This window comes from Gavialis gangeticus, unplaced genomic scaffold (assembly GCF_001723915.1).
Source record: "Gavialis gangeticus isolate Ggan-Ray unplaced genomic scaffold, GavGan_comp1, whole genome shotgun sequence".
Lineage (NCBI taxonomy): Eukaryota > Metazoa > Chordata > Crocodylia > Gavialidae > Gavialis > Gavialis gangeticus.
Window position 1 is genome coordinate 165,685,026 of NW_017728992.1, and position 16,362 is coordinate 165,701,387.

Here is a 16,362-nt window from a genome sequence, read left to right on the forward strand (position 1 = left end):
GGTCACAAGCTGGCGGAGGGAAGGTTTAAGTTGGACATCAGGAGGCGCTACTTCACGGTCAGGGCGGCTAGGGTCTGGAACCAGCTTCCAAGTGAGGTGGTGCAGGCTCCCACCCTGGGGGTTTTTAAGAGGAGGTTGGATGACCACCTTATTGGGGTCGTTTGACCACAGTGCTCTTCCTGCCATGGCGGGGGGTCGAACTAGATGATCTGCTCAGGTCCCTTCCGACCCTAGAAACTATGAAACTATAATATATCAGTGGCATATTGGATCAGTGCTAATAAAAGAAAAAATGATTTTATTGGCCATCGGAGCTTTTGGGTAGTTGTAGCTGATAATGTCACCGATAAATGTCATGTACATGTGTGCAGCTACAGTACGCATGTGGCCAGGAAAGCAGTCTGGCAGCATGCAAAGCAGTGTCTGGGCTGGTAAGGCTGTGGGGGGGGGCAAAAGGGCATGGGGAGGTGCAGATCGAGGCCCCCATGGTGAGGGAGAGAGTGGGTAGGGGCAGGGGCAGGAGCAGGTCCTGCCCAGCCCAGCCAGGGTAGTGAATGCCACCTGGAGCTGGGAGTGGGATAAAGCTGGTGGGCAGGGGGAGGGAAGGTGGCTTCCTGCTGCTACACATACCTCTTGAGGAGGCATGTGCCCCATCAGATTTGTATGCAGTGCAAGGGCAGGCTGCCCGCTGCAGGCTTGGAACCAGGGGCTGCTCCAGCCTCTTCCCAGCAGGGGTGGCAGTGGGTGGTGGCAGCAGCAGCACTGGGTGGATTGGCTATGGGGGGACTACAGGGAATTTTGGGGTGGCTATAGCCCCCCAAGCCCTCCCCTAGTGCTGCCTCTGCTTGGGGCTTCCCCTGCCTTTCTCTTGCATGAGAAAGCCACCCCAAAATTCCCTGTAGCTTCCCCATAGCCACTTCACTCAGTGCCCCCCCCATAGGCACTCTCAGCGCCACTTCACACACAACCCCTGCCCAGCCCCTTCCCCTCCCTCCCGGTGGGAAGAGGCTAGAGCAGCCTCTAGCCCCAAGCTCACAACGGGCAGCCCGCCCTCACCCTGTGCACAGATCCAGGGGGACACATCGTTCCCTGAGGCTTGCAGGCAGCAGTGGGAAGCTGCCCACCCCCCCTCCCCCCATGCCTCTGGACAAGTCGCTCGCAGCTCCATCCCGCTCCCGGCCCCAGGGCTGGGCTGGGCTGGGCAGTGCGTGCTCCTGCCCCAGCCCCAGTCCCTGCCCCACTCCCTTCCTCCTCATCACGGAGGCCTCAGTCTGCCTCCTCCACACCACTTGACAACCATGGACTTACCAGCAGGGCACTGGTATCCATGCTGCCGGGCTGCAGTCTTGTAAGTTGATTTTCAGATTGATATCAGCCAATATGACTGGTTAATAATTGGCTGTCAGGCAAAAAAATCTTTGCACCCCTAAAATCTATGCTTTGCACTTATAAAATAAGATCTTAATCCTTATAATAACTTGTTCATTTTTTAAAGGACTTTAATATTTTGTAGGTAGGCCTGATTTCCTGTTGCTTTTCACATTTTGTCATCATTTTACATCTATTTATAGAGAATGCAAAGTGCATAGAAAATGCTACATTCTTATATGGTAGCATTTTACATTGATTGTGAACAGGTGTAGATGATTGCTCAGCTACAAAACAATGGGGAGTCAGATTCGTCTGCAGTTTGAGACTATTAGTCTGAATATGTAAAGATGGGAGGGTGTGTAAATTGTGCTGGCTGGGAGAAGGGAGCTCTGGAAAATAACCCAGGAGATTTGATTTACTGTGAAGAATTGTACCTCTGTTTACATGCAGCCCTCGCCATTCGTGGAGGATATGTTCCCATGATCTCTGCAAATGGCAAAATCTGTGAATAGGGCATTGCATTCGTGAATGCAGTCAGCATTCATGAATGCAGTGCCCTCGGTGGCTGGGGGGGGCACGGCTCTGGTGGTGGCGGCAGGAGCCCAGCAGCAGCAAGTGCGGAGCTCCCGAGGAGCTCTGGTAAATGTTTAAAGTGTATTTAAAATGCAGGTTTGGCATTCACGAACATTTGAAACCATGAATGCTGAATCCATGAATACTGAGGGTTTCCTGTATATCAGATTAGCAAGAAATGTATGTTTGGAAATAAAAGTGGATTAGGATAATTTTAATAATCTTGAATTTGCTGTCTACTTATGTCCTAAATATGAAATTTGCTGTCCTAAAATATATAATCCATGCCATTGGTTTCAGTGCCTGACCTACTGTTATGCTTTAACAGTACAAATAAGTAATAACCATAACGAGGTTACACAATTAGTAGCAAGAGAAAGAACACATATCATAAATTGTGATTATCTTTAGCATGTTTTGTACTAGTAGTTCTCGCTGATCTTTTTCTAAATTACTATGTTTACTTGCATATTTACATGCATCTTTTCTCCAAAAATTATCCCTACAAAACTGGGGGACGTGTTTTAAGCAAAGTAGATGGTTTCTGTATTGGAATTGAAGCACAGAGACGCTGGAATAGCTGCCATGGGCTGTGCCTAACTTCCAGCCAGCAGAGTCCGCTCCAGGGACAGTCTGCTCTTCAGTGTTAGACCTAGAGTTTTAATCCTGTCATAGGTGCTGCCAAATCAGCAGTGGCTAAGAGAGGGTTAAAAATTTAACTTTTGGCTGAGCAGCTAGAGGAGGGTGAGTGACCCTGAAAAACCAATTGTGCCCCTGCTCTGTGTGATCAGTATTCACCCATGGCCAATCCTTTTTTCTTCATTATGCCTTCCCAAACAAAGTGCATGTTTTGTTTGGAGGCGTATAATGTGCAAGAAGATAAAGCATATGAAATCAGGCTAGACTTGAACATCTCATGCATATTAGGCTGGAATATTTCCCCAGTGAGTGGTTTTCAAAATCAGTATATTCCCAAGTCAGCAGTCATAATGTATTTTTTTTACAGAATGATGTATGCAGTATTACTCCACAGATACGTAGGCAGAGATTTAAGGAAGTGTTCTATCCCTCAGCAGGGATGTTTTTATTTTATTTTGACCTAATAAGCTACTAAAGATACAGTGCAGACAACTTCCTTTCTTAGTATATATTTGTGCCTGAAGGTCAGAAATACTGTATCTTCGTCATTTACAATGTGACATGATTGGTTTATTAATTGTTCCATTTAGATTCTCTTAGATAAGTAGTGATTGCATTGTGGGGTTTACAGTTGCTGCACCTTAAGAAGCAGTGAGTTTCTTAAGGCCAGCAGCAATTTAACTGTGAAAATAGTAAGGGGTTGAGTTATGAAACTAACCATGCTGCACTGATAAATTTATTTTAAACTGTTCCTTTGTTTATATAGTGTCATTTTCCCCAAAGGAGGCTAAAATGTACTATATTCCTTGGCATTGTCAAGAGCTGTGTTAGATCTTGATTCCCTCATGGAAAGAGCGTGTCTGTTAAAGGAACCTACAGTAAAGCAAAGTCCCCTCTCAAATAGGACCAGGCCTAACAGTGAAAATCTCAATGACTAGGTATGTCAATCTCAATGAGTAGGTTTTCCCACTTCCTCAAGCTAACAGAGACCTTTGATTTTGCTCCTGCGGAGGTAACATCATGGACGAAGGCTCTTCCTTCTGGTTGACTTCCAATGTGCTGTGCATGTTACTGGTAGTAAATCTATTATCTGGAGGAGTTTTGCCCCACTGTGTATAACCTCTATATAGAAAAAATCATGTAGTGGTTTTCTCTGATACATATATGTATGCATGCAGACATTTTTCCCTGGCCCTGTATAAGGAGGAAGAATAGCTGTTTAACATTGTCCCATAATATTAGACAGTTCTGTAGGACAGGAAAGGAAGACAAGGTGATAGTAAATCATTTTGAACAGGCCTCTGTTGGCTTTTGGTATGTCCTAAAAGCAACACGAAGACCTATCATTCTTTATTAATGATGATAATCTAATCCAGATGGCAGAGGGATTCCAGACAGGCAAAAACTGCATAATATCATTGGAATTTTGGTCAGAAAATTCAGTTAGCATCTCTACTTTTGCAAAAATATTATGAGAACTTTTATGAACACAAGCTCTCAAGACTTACATTTGTGTTCCATTCAAATGAAGTTACTGCCAGTAGTTCAGCGCCCATAATCAGTCACCATGAGCCAGGTTTCCAGGTTGTTGTAAGGGGTGAAATAGAACAAACCACTGAGAGAGAGAAAAAAATTCCTCTCTTGGTACAAAATGAAATCTAGCCTGGGGCATGCCGTCAGCAGGTTCTGTCCTGGTTCTGGACCATGCTGTCATCACCGCGAGATCCCAGCCCTGGAGCAGTTCCCCGCCCAACTGGGTGCCCTACCAGGACTTACGGGGCTGGTCTCCATTGAAATCCTGGTCCTGCACTGTCAGAGCTCCACCACTGCTGGGGTCTCCATGGGAATGGAGTCTGCTACAGTCCCAATTCGGCCCACGGGCCAGGCTTTGACCACCCCTTGGCTAGATTCCCTCCGGTAGTTAGATCTGCTTAGTGTGGGAGCTGACAGTACTCAAGCTATTGGTTATGGTTTCCCACTTGTAAAACTGTCTTTCTCTGCACCTGTCTTTCTATACTGGAGTCAAGGAAGTTGTTGCAAGTGTCTATTCAAATGACTCTGTATCAGCCAACAGCTCCCCTCTCTCACTGGGGGAGTTCTCAGCTGGACAGGTTCCAGATCTCAGGCAAGAATATATTCCAATGAGTTACATTTTCAAATCGGCCTCATCTAGGCTTCTCTTGCATTCAGTTTATGGATGATTTTCAATAAGAAAACATAGGCACAAATAATTTTGCATGCAATTTTAGAAAATGTGTCCTGTTAAATCTATTTACAGTAAACACATTAGTTATATTAAAAGTGTGATTAACCACAAGAATGAATGTGCCCTCATAAATGCCAAAACGGTTATTTCTGGTAATTTGTTCCACTCTGCTGATTTGAACTCCTTTTTTTCTAATAATTTATGCTGTATTTTACAACACAGACATGACATATTGCTTATTTCTAGGGCAGTTAGATATAATTTATTTCAATAGATGCCATGTTCAATTTTCTTTAGTAAAAGTATAGTAACATAGTCAGAAATATGGTTTATATTTTGAGGGGATAACAATGTATTTGGCAAGCCCCAGGCAAAAATCTTCTAACTTCTACCTTGTTTTGTTTTTGAAAGCTTTTAAAAAAAATTATTTCCCTTTGTATGTGAAGTTAATGTAACTATATAATACATTGTTCAGAATAATAATCTAAATTGGCTCCTCTCAAACACTGTTTGTTAGGTCAACATTATACTTTAAATATTACTTTAATTGCTTTGCATTTTCATACTAATAGATTTGTTTAGTGTTTTTAATACTTTTTCATATTTTCATGAAACAAAGTTCATAAATCACAGAAAAAGTTGTCCTTTTTGAATTGGCCTGATGAGTTGTGTGAGTCTTGTTAGATTGCCTCTCTAGTTAATTTAGCTCCATTTCCCCAGTTGTGGTGCCTAAGGGAATCAAGTATAGACATTCCCAACACATTCAATTTATGCTAAAAGAGTTTACACTAAACATATTCTTGCTTCCCTGACACAGTGATACAAGAGACATATCTGTCAGTTGACGCTTTCCATTATATCTTTATTAAAAACAAATATATTCCTCTTTAAATTTTCATCTATATTCTTGTACTCAAGAAGCATAAGCTTCGTGACTAGCTACAATGTGGCTGAAAGGGCAGAGACCATAATAAAACAGCTCTAGCTTGGTTTCTGTTGAACACTTGTGCACACAGGTTTCTCCCAACCTCACCCCAAGGCTTTGGGAGGGGTCAGACATTGTGAACTAGGCATTTGTATCCATCCAGAGCTGAAAGCTAGTTTTGTTTGGTAGTTTCCATGCCATAGCAAATTTGCACCTTGTTTCCAGCCATCCGTCTGACCCATCTCATCTGAGTCAACACCACTTCTCTCAAATAAAATGAATGTGGGAAAGGAAGAATAGTTAAAAATCAGACACTACAACAGCAAGGTTCAAAACAGCAGGTGAAATAAGTGTTGCTGAGCCCAGAATGGATGTTGGTCTGCTGATTTTTGTATGTTTGCTTTAATTGCTCAGCAAATCATTGTGCAACATAAGTGTTCATTTTTAATGTCAGTTTTGTTGAGGAGTCTAAAGTGTGGAGATTTAGAATTGCCAGTTGGTACAGACTGCCCTTACGTGACTGACTAATATTTATCTACTCAGTTAAAAGCATTTAGGCTTGGTCTTAACTGCATACATAATAAAGATGAGTTCCAAAGACGTGTAGTTGTTGTGTTGAATCTTGCACCATGGAAGTGATGTGTCATGTTTGTGTCAGAATGTTACAACAATGAACTGGAAATGACCTGCAATAAAGCCAAAACTGAACAAAAATTAGCAGAGTGGTGTAATGAATACATACAAAAGATGAAACATAACTAGTCCCCTAATGAAACAAACATATGGCTTTGGTATTGTGTGCATTTTATGTGGATTGTATTGTAACACAATGTGCAAAAGATGCCTATTTGGCCAGGTAGCTATGTAAAAATATATCTTTGTTTCTGTCAAATTGATTGGATTTTAGATAAGATCAGGAACAGTGCTGGAAGTAAGCTGTCAGTTTCCATTAGTTTAATCTAAATTATAAACACAGCAGACACTTGGAACAGCACAAGCAGAGATAAATGAATGCAGGGGTTTTTTTTGCTTTTCCCCCTTGCTTTTCAAAGATAATATCAGTTTTTTAGCTTCTTTCCTGTATGTTTATTATCTCTATATTGATGGATTGACTCTTAATTAGTTTTGGTTTAGAGAAAAATGAGGTAAGTGGCTCACGTTTTGCAGTAAAGTGAATAGTTCTGTTGTTGCTCATGTATACTGTAATGATGACAAGTAAAAGCCTTAATTTATAGGCTCTAGTTCTTTATGCACAAAACAGGTACACAAAACTGGAATATAAGCTTTCCTGCACAGCTGTATGGCTTTAAAGATACCGTTGCATCTCAGGCATGGCTGGAAAGGAACACCTATAGTTTTGGAATAGGGAAGTCCAGTCTTCACGTTCCTTCCATTGTAAATATTGGGGCTGAAGCTGACAACCTGTATATCATCTGGGACTTGATCAGAATTCCCAATAACAAATCATCACATCAAAATTCCTACTTCATTAGGGCTTTTTTCCCTCTTGTCCATCCGTTCATCTTCATGGATGTCTTCATATCTAAAGCTAAATGCTAAATATATTTCCACTGATTACTACTTCAGAAATTAAAAATTACCAGGGATTGTTCATGAAAATTAAGCATAAGCTATATTTCTTGTGTGATACCTAGATAAAAAAAAATAATAAAAAGAGAGAAGGAAAGAAAAAGGAGAAATTTAAAGAAGAACTCTTATTTTGCTGTTTTCCACTTTCATTAGTAGATAACTTCATTTAACTAATCGTGGCCACATCTGTTTTAACACAATAATTCAGCTGCATTAGAGCATTCCTGAGACATTGTAAGTTTTAATTTAATGGAAGAGTTGGAGGAGATGTATTTATCCAAGGAAATTATATTTTTAAGTACGCTCAGTTATGCACGTAGTAAGTCTGGTTACCTCTATAAGCTGCATATGCTTCTAAGATCCAAGGGTTTTTATGTGCTTTCTCTGCCTCATTACTGCCATGAAAATCAGTAGTGCTCTAAAATAATATAATTAAAAGATCTATAACATCATAAGCCTGCTAATTTTTCTAGCAAATTGTCTATTGCTGGAATTTATGTGCATACTGTTTTTAAAATACAATTTGATATGTATTTGCAAATCGTCTCTCTCTCTCTCTCTCTCTCTCTCCCTCTCTCCACAAACTGAGTACTTACTTATCTGTATTATCCTCCTCTAAATATATTCATTTGTTCTAATGAGACCACTGATTTTTCTGTTATCTTTCCACAGAAGCAGGTGGGAAGAAACTGCGGAGCACAGTTCAGAGAAGCACAGAAACTGGACTGGCTGTGGAGATGAGAAACTGGATGACTCGTCAGGCCAGCCGGGAATCCACAGATGGCAGCATGAATAGCTACAGCTCTGAAGGAAAGTAAGAAAGATTGCTACTTATATAATCTTCTCTCTTGTTTCTCCGCCAAATTGCTCTTGATAAAAGTTGCGAGTTAAATCTTAAAGTACCTCCATGGGTAAATTCCTATTTTAAACTCTTTTGCCATAGAGTTTTCCCTGAATAAAACAGTGCATGGAGGGAACTGCTCACTGCCTAGGTAGGAAGGTGCCCACTATGTAGGTAGAAAGTTCTAATCAATTGTCCACAAAAAAGATTTTTTTTAAACTATTATTGGCCAAATGGTTTCTGTGAAATTTTTTACCTGTAGCTATTTAAAAGCAATTTCTGGCTTTGTGCTTGAAATGTGAGTTGTTTCCCAAGCCTCATAGTGAGATTTCAGATTCAAATACCCATGACTGATATTGATCTGCAGGTGCTTCCTCTGCCTGACAAAGGGTAATTGTACCCAAAAGCTTGTAAAGAAGATTTTTTCCAACTATTTGAGTTGGTCTAATAAAAGATATTGGATTTACCCAAAGAATCTCATGTGCTTATGTCCTTAGACCAACATGGCTACAACCTACACCCATGACTGATATTTAAATTTGTTTCTATTAATATTGTGCAAGATTCAGTGACAGTTCACTGTTTCATAAATCATTGGATCATTAGCACTCACTTGCTTGAATACAGTTAGAAAGGAAACAGAATAACTTTCCTTAGAAATGTGAATAGTATTTGTTGAAAACTTTCGCTTTAGTGTTAATGTTCACAAGCTTTCAGGTATCACTCGCTTATGTGCCTGGCTCAGTCTAGGCCCATATGAATATGGAGAAATGTCTGAGCGAGAGGACGATGGGTTACAGGTGCTTTGACTTACTCAACTATATGGGATCCTGAGTTGCTACTGTTTGAATACAATAGGGTAGCTTAAAGCTGTTACAGTCTTGTCAGTGATAGTATGTTTTTATGATATGGTTGGCAAAAATATCAACATTGTCACTAAGGTGGAAAAGGGTGGAAAATAGCAAAGGGTAAATTTAAGCATCTCTGCTAAAACTCTTTTGATAATTTGCGATACATTTCTTTTAGTCTGATTTTCCCTGGTGTGCGATTGGCTGCAGACAGCCAGTTCAGTGATTTTCTGGATGGACTTGGTCCTGCCCAACTTGTAGGACGCCAGACATTGGCAACACCGTCTATGGGTAAGCATGCGACCTGTGATCTCAGCATAATGTTATTGGTTTGTTATCAAAACACAGAATTGGGAATCAAGTGATCTTAGTTCTAGTTCTGGCTCTGCCTTGGATTTGCCATACAATCTTGCCCCACTCAGAGCCAAATTTCCAAAAGTTGTTGAACTCTGGGTTCAACTTCTGATCAAGCTGATCAATTTCATGGATGAAGTTGGTGACTTTCAACACTCTTAAAATCAGTGTCTAGGTACCTAGCATTTGACACTGAAATACAGAGACACTGTAAATGTCTGCATTTATTAGAAAATGTAACTAGACGGTCAGTTTTGACCGTTTGTACCTTTATCTCTGTTGTCTGTTTCTCTGTCTGTAAAATGGATATTTTAATACTTGTCTACCTTTATGTAGCATTTTTCAGCCAGTATTGAAGTGCTGGTTAGTGCAAATGCATTTTCTAACTGTACTTTTAGTGGCTCTGTGCTCACAGAAGTTTATAAAGAGAAAATTGATTTACTTCCAAGAAAGATCAAATGAGCATGTATACCAGTGAAAAGTACAAGTCTTAACGTTAATTATAAAAGATTATTTAAATCCTTGTTGAAAATTTTCATTTCATGGGAAGGATGCAAATTGTCACACATTAATTACATAATAAGGTTACAAGTTATAATAGAATTGGATATTTTTCAGTTGCAATTTATGGAGACTTTCTTTTTCAGGTGATATCCAGGTAGGAATGATGGACAAAAAAGGACAGTTGGAGGTAGAAATAATACGAGCCCGTGGCCTTGTTGTAAAACCAGGTTCAAAGACACTGCCAGGTAAGAAAAAACTATCCAATTTACATGAATAGAAATACTATGCTAAAACACTAAGTTCTCTAGAAAATGTAGTGGGTTATACAGTTGTAAAAAAGTACTGAGCTGGTATTAAAGACTACAGTAAATCTAAGTGTTTATTTTCAACTCCATCTTCACAAAAATAGTGGTGATGTATTCTAGTCAATTAATAGGGACAAAAATTATTCTATAGCAAATTAAACCTGTTTTTGAAGCTATAAGTCAGGACTGTTCAACGAGTGGTGGCTTCAGTGACCCCTGAAGGGTTAGTATGCACTTTACAGGCTCTTGTCACGATTGTCACTGCCTCTCCCACCCTGGTGTTGCTTCTGCCACAACAGCTGGGTTCTTCAGGCTCTCCAACCCTCTTCTGGCTTCTATGTCCTGCCCCTGCTCTTGGCAGGTTGGGGAAGCAGTGGTGTGGCAGGAGATGGGGATGGGCTCCTCATGCTGTGCATGAGGGAGGCTGGAGCTGGGCTGCCTACGCTGTAGGGGGTTACATGGTCAAGAGGGGAAGGGGGATTCTGTATATGTGGTGGGGGTGGAAAGCTGAGTTGCTTGTCTGGCACATGCACCCAGGGGGCATGGAGCCAGGCTGCCTGGCTCTGTGCATGGTGGGGAGGGAACATGCTGGGCTGTCAGAGAGAGCCTGAGTGTGCCCCCCTGTGCCATTAGCAGCCCTTGGTCTGTGGCCTGCACCTTATGTAGCCACTAGGACTGCAGCTCACGTAGGTGTGGCCCCCGGCTGCTCAGAAGTTGGAAAGACCTGATATAAGTAATTGTGGGAGAGGAGAAAATTAACCAAATGATTGTAATAGGTCCCCACCTTGAAAAAGGTAGGAACATGCTACTTATTGTCTTCTCTTTATCAAATGTATTGTCCTACTGTGTTTGTATACAGCTGCTTATAAAAGGAACAGTATGGAAATATGTTCACCAAGCTGTCCTACCAGAATAGATGGCATTTCAGGGGCATAACTTTTCCCCTTGTACATTATTTCAAAAGAACGGTTAGGTGCTTACTTCAAAACTCAGTAAAGTCAGTGCATGCTTTCCAATAATTTATTCGTCTTTCAAATGGACCAAATGGACATGTAGTACTTTTTAGTACCATGTATGCTGAAGAATTGCCAGAATCCTTTCAGTTCAAAAAATTGAATTGTTTTATCAAATATAGATTACAAATAAGGGCGGAATGTAGAGAAGGCTGGTTATCCAAAAGATACAAACATGTTAAATGGGAATAAGTGTTAATAAATACTATGTGCAAGGCCTTGCACAGTTAATGTATTTATGTACAAAATGACAGATCTCTATAGTATTAAATATTGGAGCTAGTGTGCAAAAGTATGCATTTGCCTTTCACTTCTTCTTCTTCTTTCTCTTCCTAAGCACCATACGTAAAGGTGTATTTATTAGAAAATGGAGTCTGCATAGCCAAAAAGAAAACAAAAGTAGCAAGAAAAACGCTGGAACCTCTTTACCAGCAACTTTTGTCATTTGAAGAAAGTCCCCAAGGAAAAGTTTTACAGGTAATTTTCATGAATATTCTTGTGCATCTGAACATGTTTCACTTGTATTGTCACTGAATGAGCTCAGGACTTCTTCTGCGACTTATTCTGTGAGTCTTTCTATTTCAAACCGTTACTGAGCAAATTGCTACCATGGCAATCTGTTACTCTCTATTGATGATTTAGCCAGTAAAGAGGTGCTCTGTAAATATTAATACTATATTCAAACTAGTATATGTCACCTATACCAAATGTATGGGCTCCATTTCACAGTACACCTCAATTTTCTGCTTCCTTTTTATCCGGTTGCATGGGTTTACAGCCCGGGTTACATTTACTTCTGTACCACTATAACAGATTGAAAGCTAAATCATGTGAAAATTTATCTTCGATTAGAATTGCTTCTCTTTTAATAAGTAACTGGGTGTATCTGAAGAATTAGCTGCCTTAGATCACACTCTTTCTTATTTGATTCTGAAATCTCTATTTTCTTTACCAACAGATAATTGTTTGGGGAGACTATGGACGTATGGATCACAAATCTTTTATGGGAGTGGCACAGATACTTTTAGACGAACTGGACTTGTCCAATATGGTGATTGGGTGGTTCAAACTCTTCCCCCCTTCCTCCTTAGTAGATCCAACCTTAGCCCCTCTCACTAGAAGAGCTTCCCAATCATCTCTTGAAAGTTCAACAGGACCTTCTTATGCTCGCTCATAGCAGCTGTGAAACTGTCATAGCAACCAGCGTTACAAAAAAAAATTTACAGGTCGCAAACCCTGGTAACACTGCATGCTTAATATTGTGTCTTCTGAGCCTGTTTCTAGGGCTACAAAGCGATCCTGTGTTCTCAGAGGAAGTTGCACACATTGTGCCCTAAAGAAGGCCCTCAGGTGAAGGAGTGGAGCTATAAAGAACTAATGGGTTTGGAGTTCAGTGACGCTCAGTTTTGGTCCAATCTGAAGCCATGGATTAAACTAAAAGAATCAATCTGTTTCATGCAACAAAAGTCCCTTTCAATGGCATATCTATTTTGTTGCTCCCTTTTCTTTATTTATCTGCCCCCCCAAGCTTGGTTATGCCACAGAAATGGAATTTACCCTCCCATGAAGCCATGTTACAAGTCAGTGGAATAGTAGACATGAGAAGAACAGTGGAAGACTGTAAAGCTGCTGGAAAAGAAGAGTCAGCTGCTGTTTGGAACAGTCATTTATGACCAGAGCAAACACTTCATACTAGAAAGGTTCAAGACTTAAAGTGGCAGGCTTCATAGCTCCCGCTATTGCTACAGTGAAACCCCAGACGCAATGGACTCTAAAAAATAAAATTCTGTGGATATACTGTACTGTATGAAATTAAAGAAACTTTTTTGCATGGACACAGATTTAGCTGAACACTTAAATTATTTTCTTGGGGCTGCAACTTGCAAAAAAAAAAAAAAAAGAATAAATCAGCCATTTTCAACAATTTATATTATTTTTAAAAATAAATTTCACTAGTGCATGGTTTTAAAGGGGAGAGAATGCAACAGGGTGATACAAAGACACACCACGTTTATCATTCTTTAAACCAGTCATGGTCTGTGTTTTTGCAGACGTATATTAAAAATAAAAAATTATTTCTAGCAAATATTTAAAATTCTGTTTATGTGACAAGGAATAAGTGTAATATATTAAATTTATTTAAATGTAAAAGGTACAAGCCTTGTAAAGTTCAACATTATGTGCAAATTGTACACTTCTTTTCCCTTCTTCTTTCTCTATCTCTCCTCCCAAACTCCCTTTTCCTTTTGCTTTTTGCCCCCTTCCCGTCTCCCAGGATTATCATATTCAAAACAGCTACCTTTTGACTTACTATTCTCTTATGCCCCATTATTGGTTCAGGGTTGCAGATTATTCTGCATTCCTGAATTCTTTGAGAAAAATATTGTTTAAGAACTTACTTTTTTCAGGCATGTTGAAAAGGATTTTGCAACATGGCTTGGGAGTACATTAAAGTAATTCAGCATGTATTTGATAAAGAAAATATTTGAACTTTTTGCAATTTATTGTACAGTGCATGGTAACTTATTTTCATTTTTTCTCACCTTCAAATTGAATTCTACAGCAAAATACTGGAATCATGTGGCCATTGTAAGATGTCTTCAATAAATTTGTTTTCAGCACCAGCATTGTTCATTCAAGGGTTGAACGATCATTCTTGAAGGTTTTGGAGAGAGAAAAAAATGAACTGGAAGTCTGATTTCCATTAGCTAAATTTCAACAGTTTCATTTGCACTTAGACAAATAAATTGCTACCTATTTGGACATATAAGAAACAGCAAAGGTTGCTACTACTTATAATTCTTCCGCTGTAAAGTTCAATTTTTCATGAACGAATATTTGTGATGGCAGAGACAATTAGGGATTATCAGTCTGCCATAAAAATGTCAAACTTTCATTTGTAATCGTCTTAAAGAAATTCGAATATTAACAATTGAACAGCTATTTGACACCATCACCAAAAGCCCCAGCGCAGAGTCAACAGATCTCAAAATACTTGTCTCTAATGTAACAGGCAGTTACTACCATTGGGTGGTGCTGCATGTTCAGATTTCTCATTAACTTCTAATTAAAGGGAATGTAACTGGCTAATATTTAATGAAAACTGTCCCTCTTTTGGGTCTCTATATGCCTTTAATTCATACATAAGGTTTAATGTTGAAACCTTGCAATAATTTCTAAAATATACATAACATTTATCTTTAAATTTAGGCCATACATAACAGAATTCTTCTGATTTTGTTTCAAAATCTATTTTGCCCATTAGAAAACTGTCTGTGTCTCCTCAGAGCGCAGAAACATCAATAGATAACACTTAAAATGCCTTTTACGTTTTGGTGCAATATGATGTACATCAAGACTGTGTCTTGTCATCCTGAGATTATATAATGGATCAACGTTAAGTTAATGAACAGACTGATAAAAAATATTTATTGAAATAATTTAGATACTTATGTACCAGCAACAAATAGACGTTAAAAAACATACAGACAATATCCCCTAGATTAAAACAAAAGCTACATAACCATTCTGATACGGTGAGATGGTCACACATTCTTGTATGCATATTCCTATATAAATTATTTCTAACTTTTAAAATGAAGGATGTGACCATACAGAAGGTTTGTACATACTTGTCATTATGCAGTATTTATTTTAAAAATTAATGTAATTTTTTTTAATTTTCAGGTCTGCATCTCTACTTATGATTTAGTCATGTAAATAGCACTATTCCAGTGATCACTGCTGTCTTGTACATAGTACGTTTTAAAAGCTAAAAGGAATTACAGTTGGGGGGGAAAAATGGCAGATTAGGCCTGTAATGAACACTAACTAATGTAAATCAAATTCATTCTGGTGATGGTATTTAACACTTTAAATAAAACATTTTCTTTACAGAATGTGTACATTATGCATTGTCTCTTTCCTAAGCAGGATGATTTGCTCCATTCCTGATGTGATCTTCATGGATTATCACACTACAAAATAAAAGATCAATAAAACTATTATTATCAGGATAATGATGTCAATGAGTTGCTAGAAATAGAACTTTTCTTCTGGTTGGGCTATAGTAGCGAACTTTTAACTGTACAACTTGGATTTGGAGATTTGGCTGCCAAATTGGGCAGAATCTCCACTGAATCAAATCGGTGACCAAAGCTTCTAACAGCCCTAATAGCTATCCCTAAATATCTCAGAAAAACAGCACTCTTTTGGAGCATATCATCCTTTGACACAGGAACTAACTTGGTGGATGAAGAGAATGGAGTGGGAATAATATACTTGGACTTTTGAAAACAGTCCCACATGACATTCTCATAAGAGAACTGGGGAAACATGCACTATGTAGAATTACTGTTGGATAGATACATAAGTTGAGTAAATAATTGCAAGCAGAGTAACTATAGTTAGCTGTGTTAGAATGGCAGAATGCTTCATGAGAGTTATACAGGGATCTAGATTTCTGGGTCCAGTGCTGTTTAATATTTTAATTAATGACTTCAGTTCAAAAGGATCTTAATATTGGAGCACTTGGCACTAGATAACTGAATGGAATCCAGCAAAAATAATGGAAGTGCTGCAGCTAGGGAAGAGAAACCAAGTGCACACACTGGGAACAGAAAGTGAGTGTCTAGCTAGATCAGTAGTGCTCAGTCTCTACAGCTGGATGGGCCAGATGAATGGGGTAGGGACAGTATACAGGCCAGATGTTGTGTGCGAGGTGAATCTACAGGCCAGATCTTGCATGGGGTAAGCCCGCAGGTGCCATCTAGCACCAAGTGTGATCCCATGTGCCTGATCTGGCTGCAGCCTGGTCCCCATTTGACCACAAGCCCAACCCTGCATGGCACATGCAGGTGAAGAGCAACTATATGTCAGCGTGATCTGGTACACAGGGCTGTCATCTGGACCACAGTGCTCCTCAGAGACAGGGAAGTAGTGTAGCAGTGTTAATTGCTGAGGCTCTGAGAGCAATATGGCTACCACTGTCCCCTCTGTCAAATTTCCAGACCCATGGGGAGCTCCAATGGTCATATGACATGGCTCCATGGGCAAGAAGTTGAGCATTACTGAGATAAAACAAGGAGCCATTTGATCTGGCTGACACAGCTGCACAGCAGATTGAGGAATTGGATGGGGTGTGGGGGGAGGAAGAGGAGTGGAGAGTCCTAATGTTTCCTGGCCTATGTGGAT

General features: G+C 39.7%; 1 protein-coding gene across 1 annotated transcript in view; it reads left to right on the forward strand.

Annotated features, from left to right (window-relative positions):
* RIMS2 (regulating synaptic membrane exocytosis 2) overlaps positions 1–15,068 on the forward strand; it is a 1,108,253-nt gene extending 1,093,185 nt beyond the window's left edge. Inside the window, exons 30-34 of the mRNA XM_019528053.1 lie at positions 7,977–8,118; positions 9,172–9,284; positions 9,995–10,096; positions 11,507–11,646; positions 12,128–15,068. Coding sequence (XP_019383598.1) covers positions 7,977–8,118; positions 9,172–9,284; positions 9,995–10,096; positions 11,507–11,646; positions 12,128–12,346 — 716 coding nt within the window. The 3' untranslated portion in view covers positions 12,347–15,068. The remainder of the gene's footprint in view (positions 1–7,976; positions 8,119–9,171; positions 9,285–9,994; positions 10,097–11,506; positions 11,647–12,127) is intronic.
* The last annotated feature ends 1,294 nt before the right edge of the window (positions 15,069–16,362 follow it).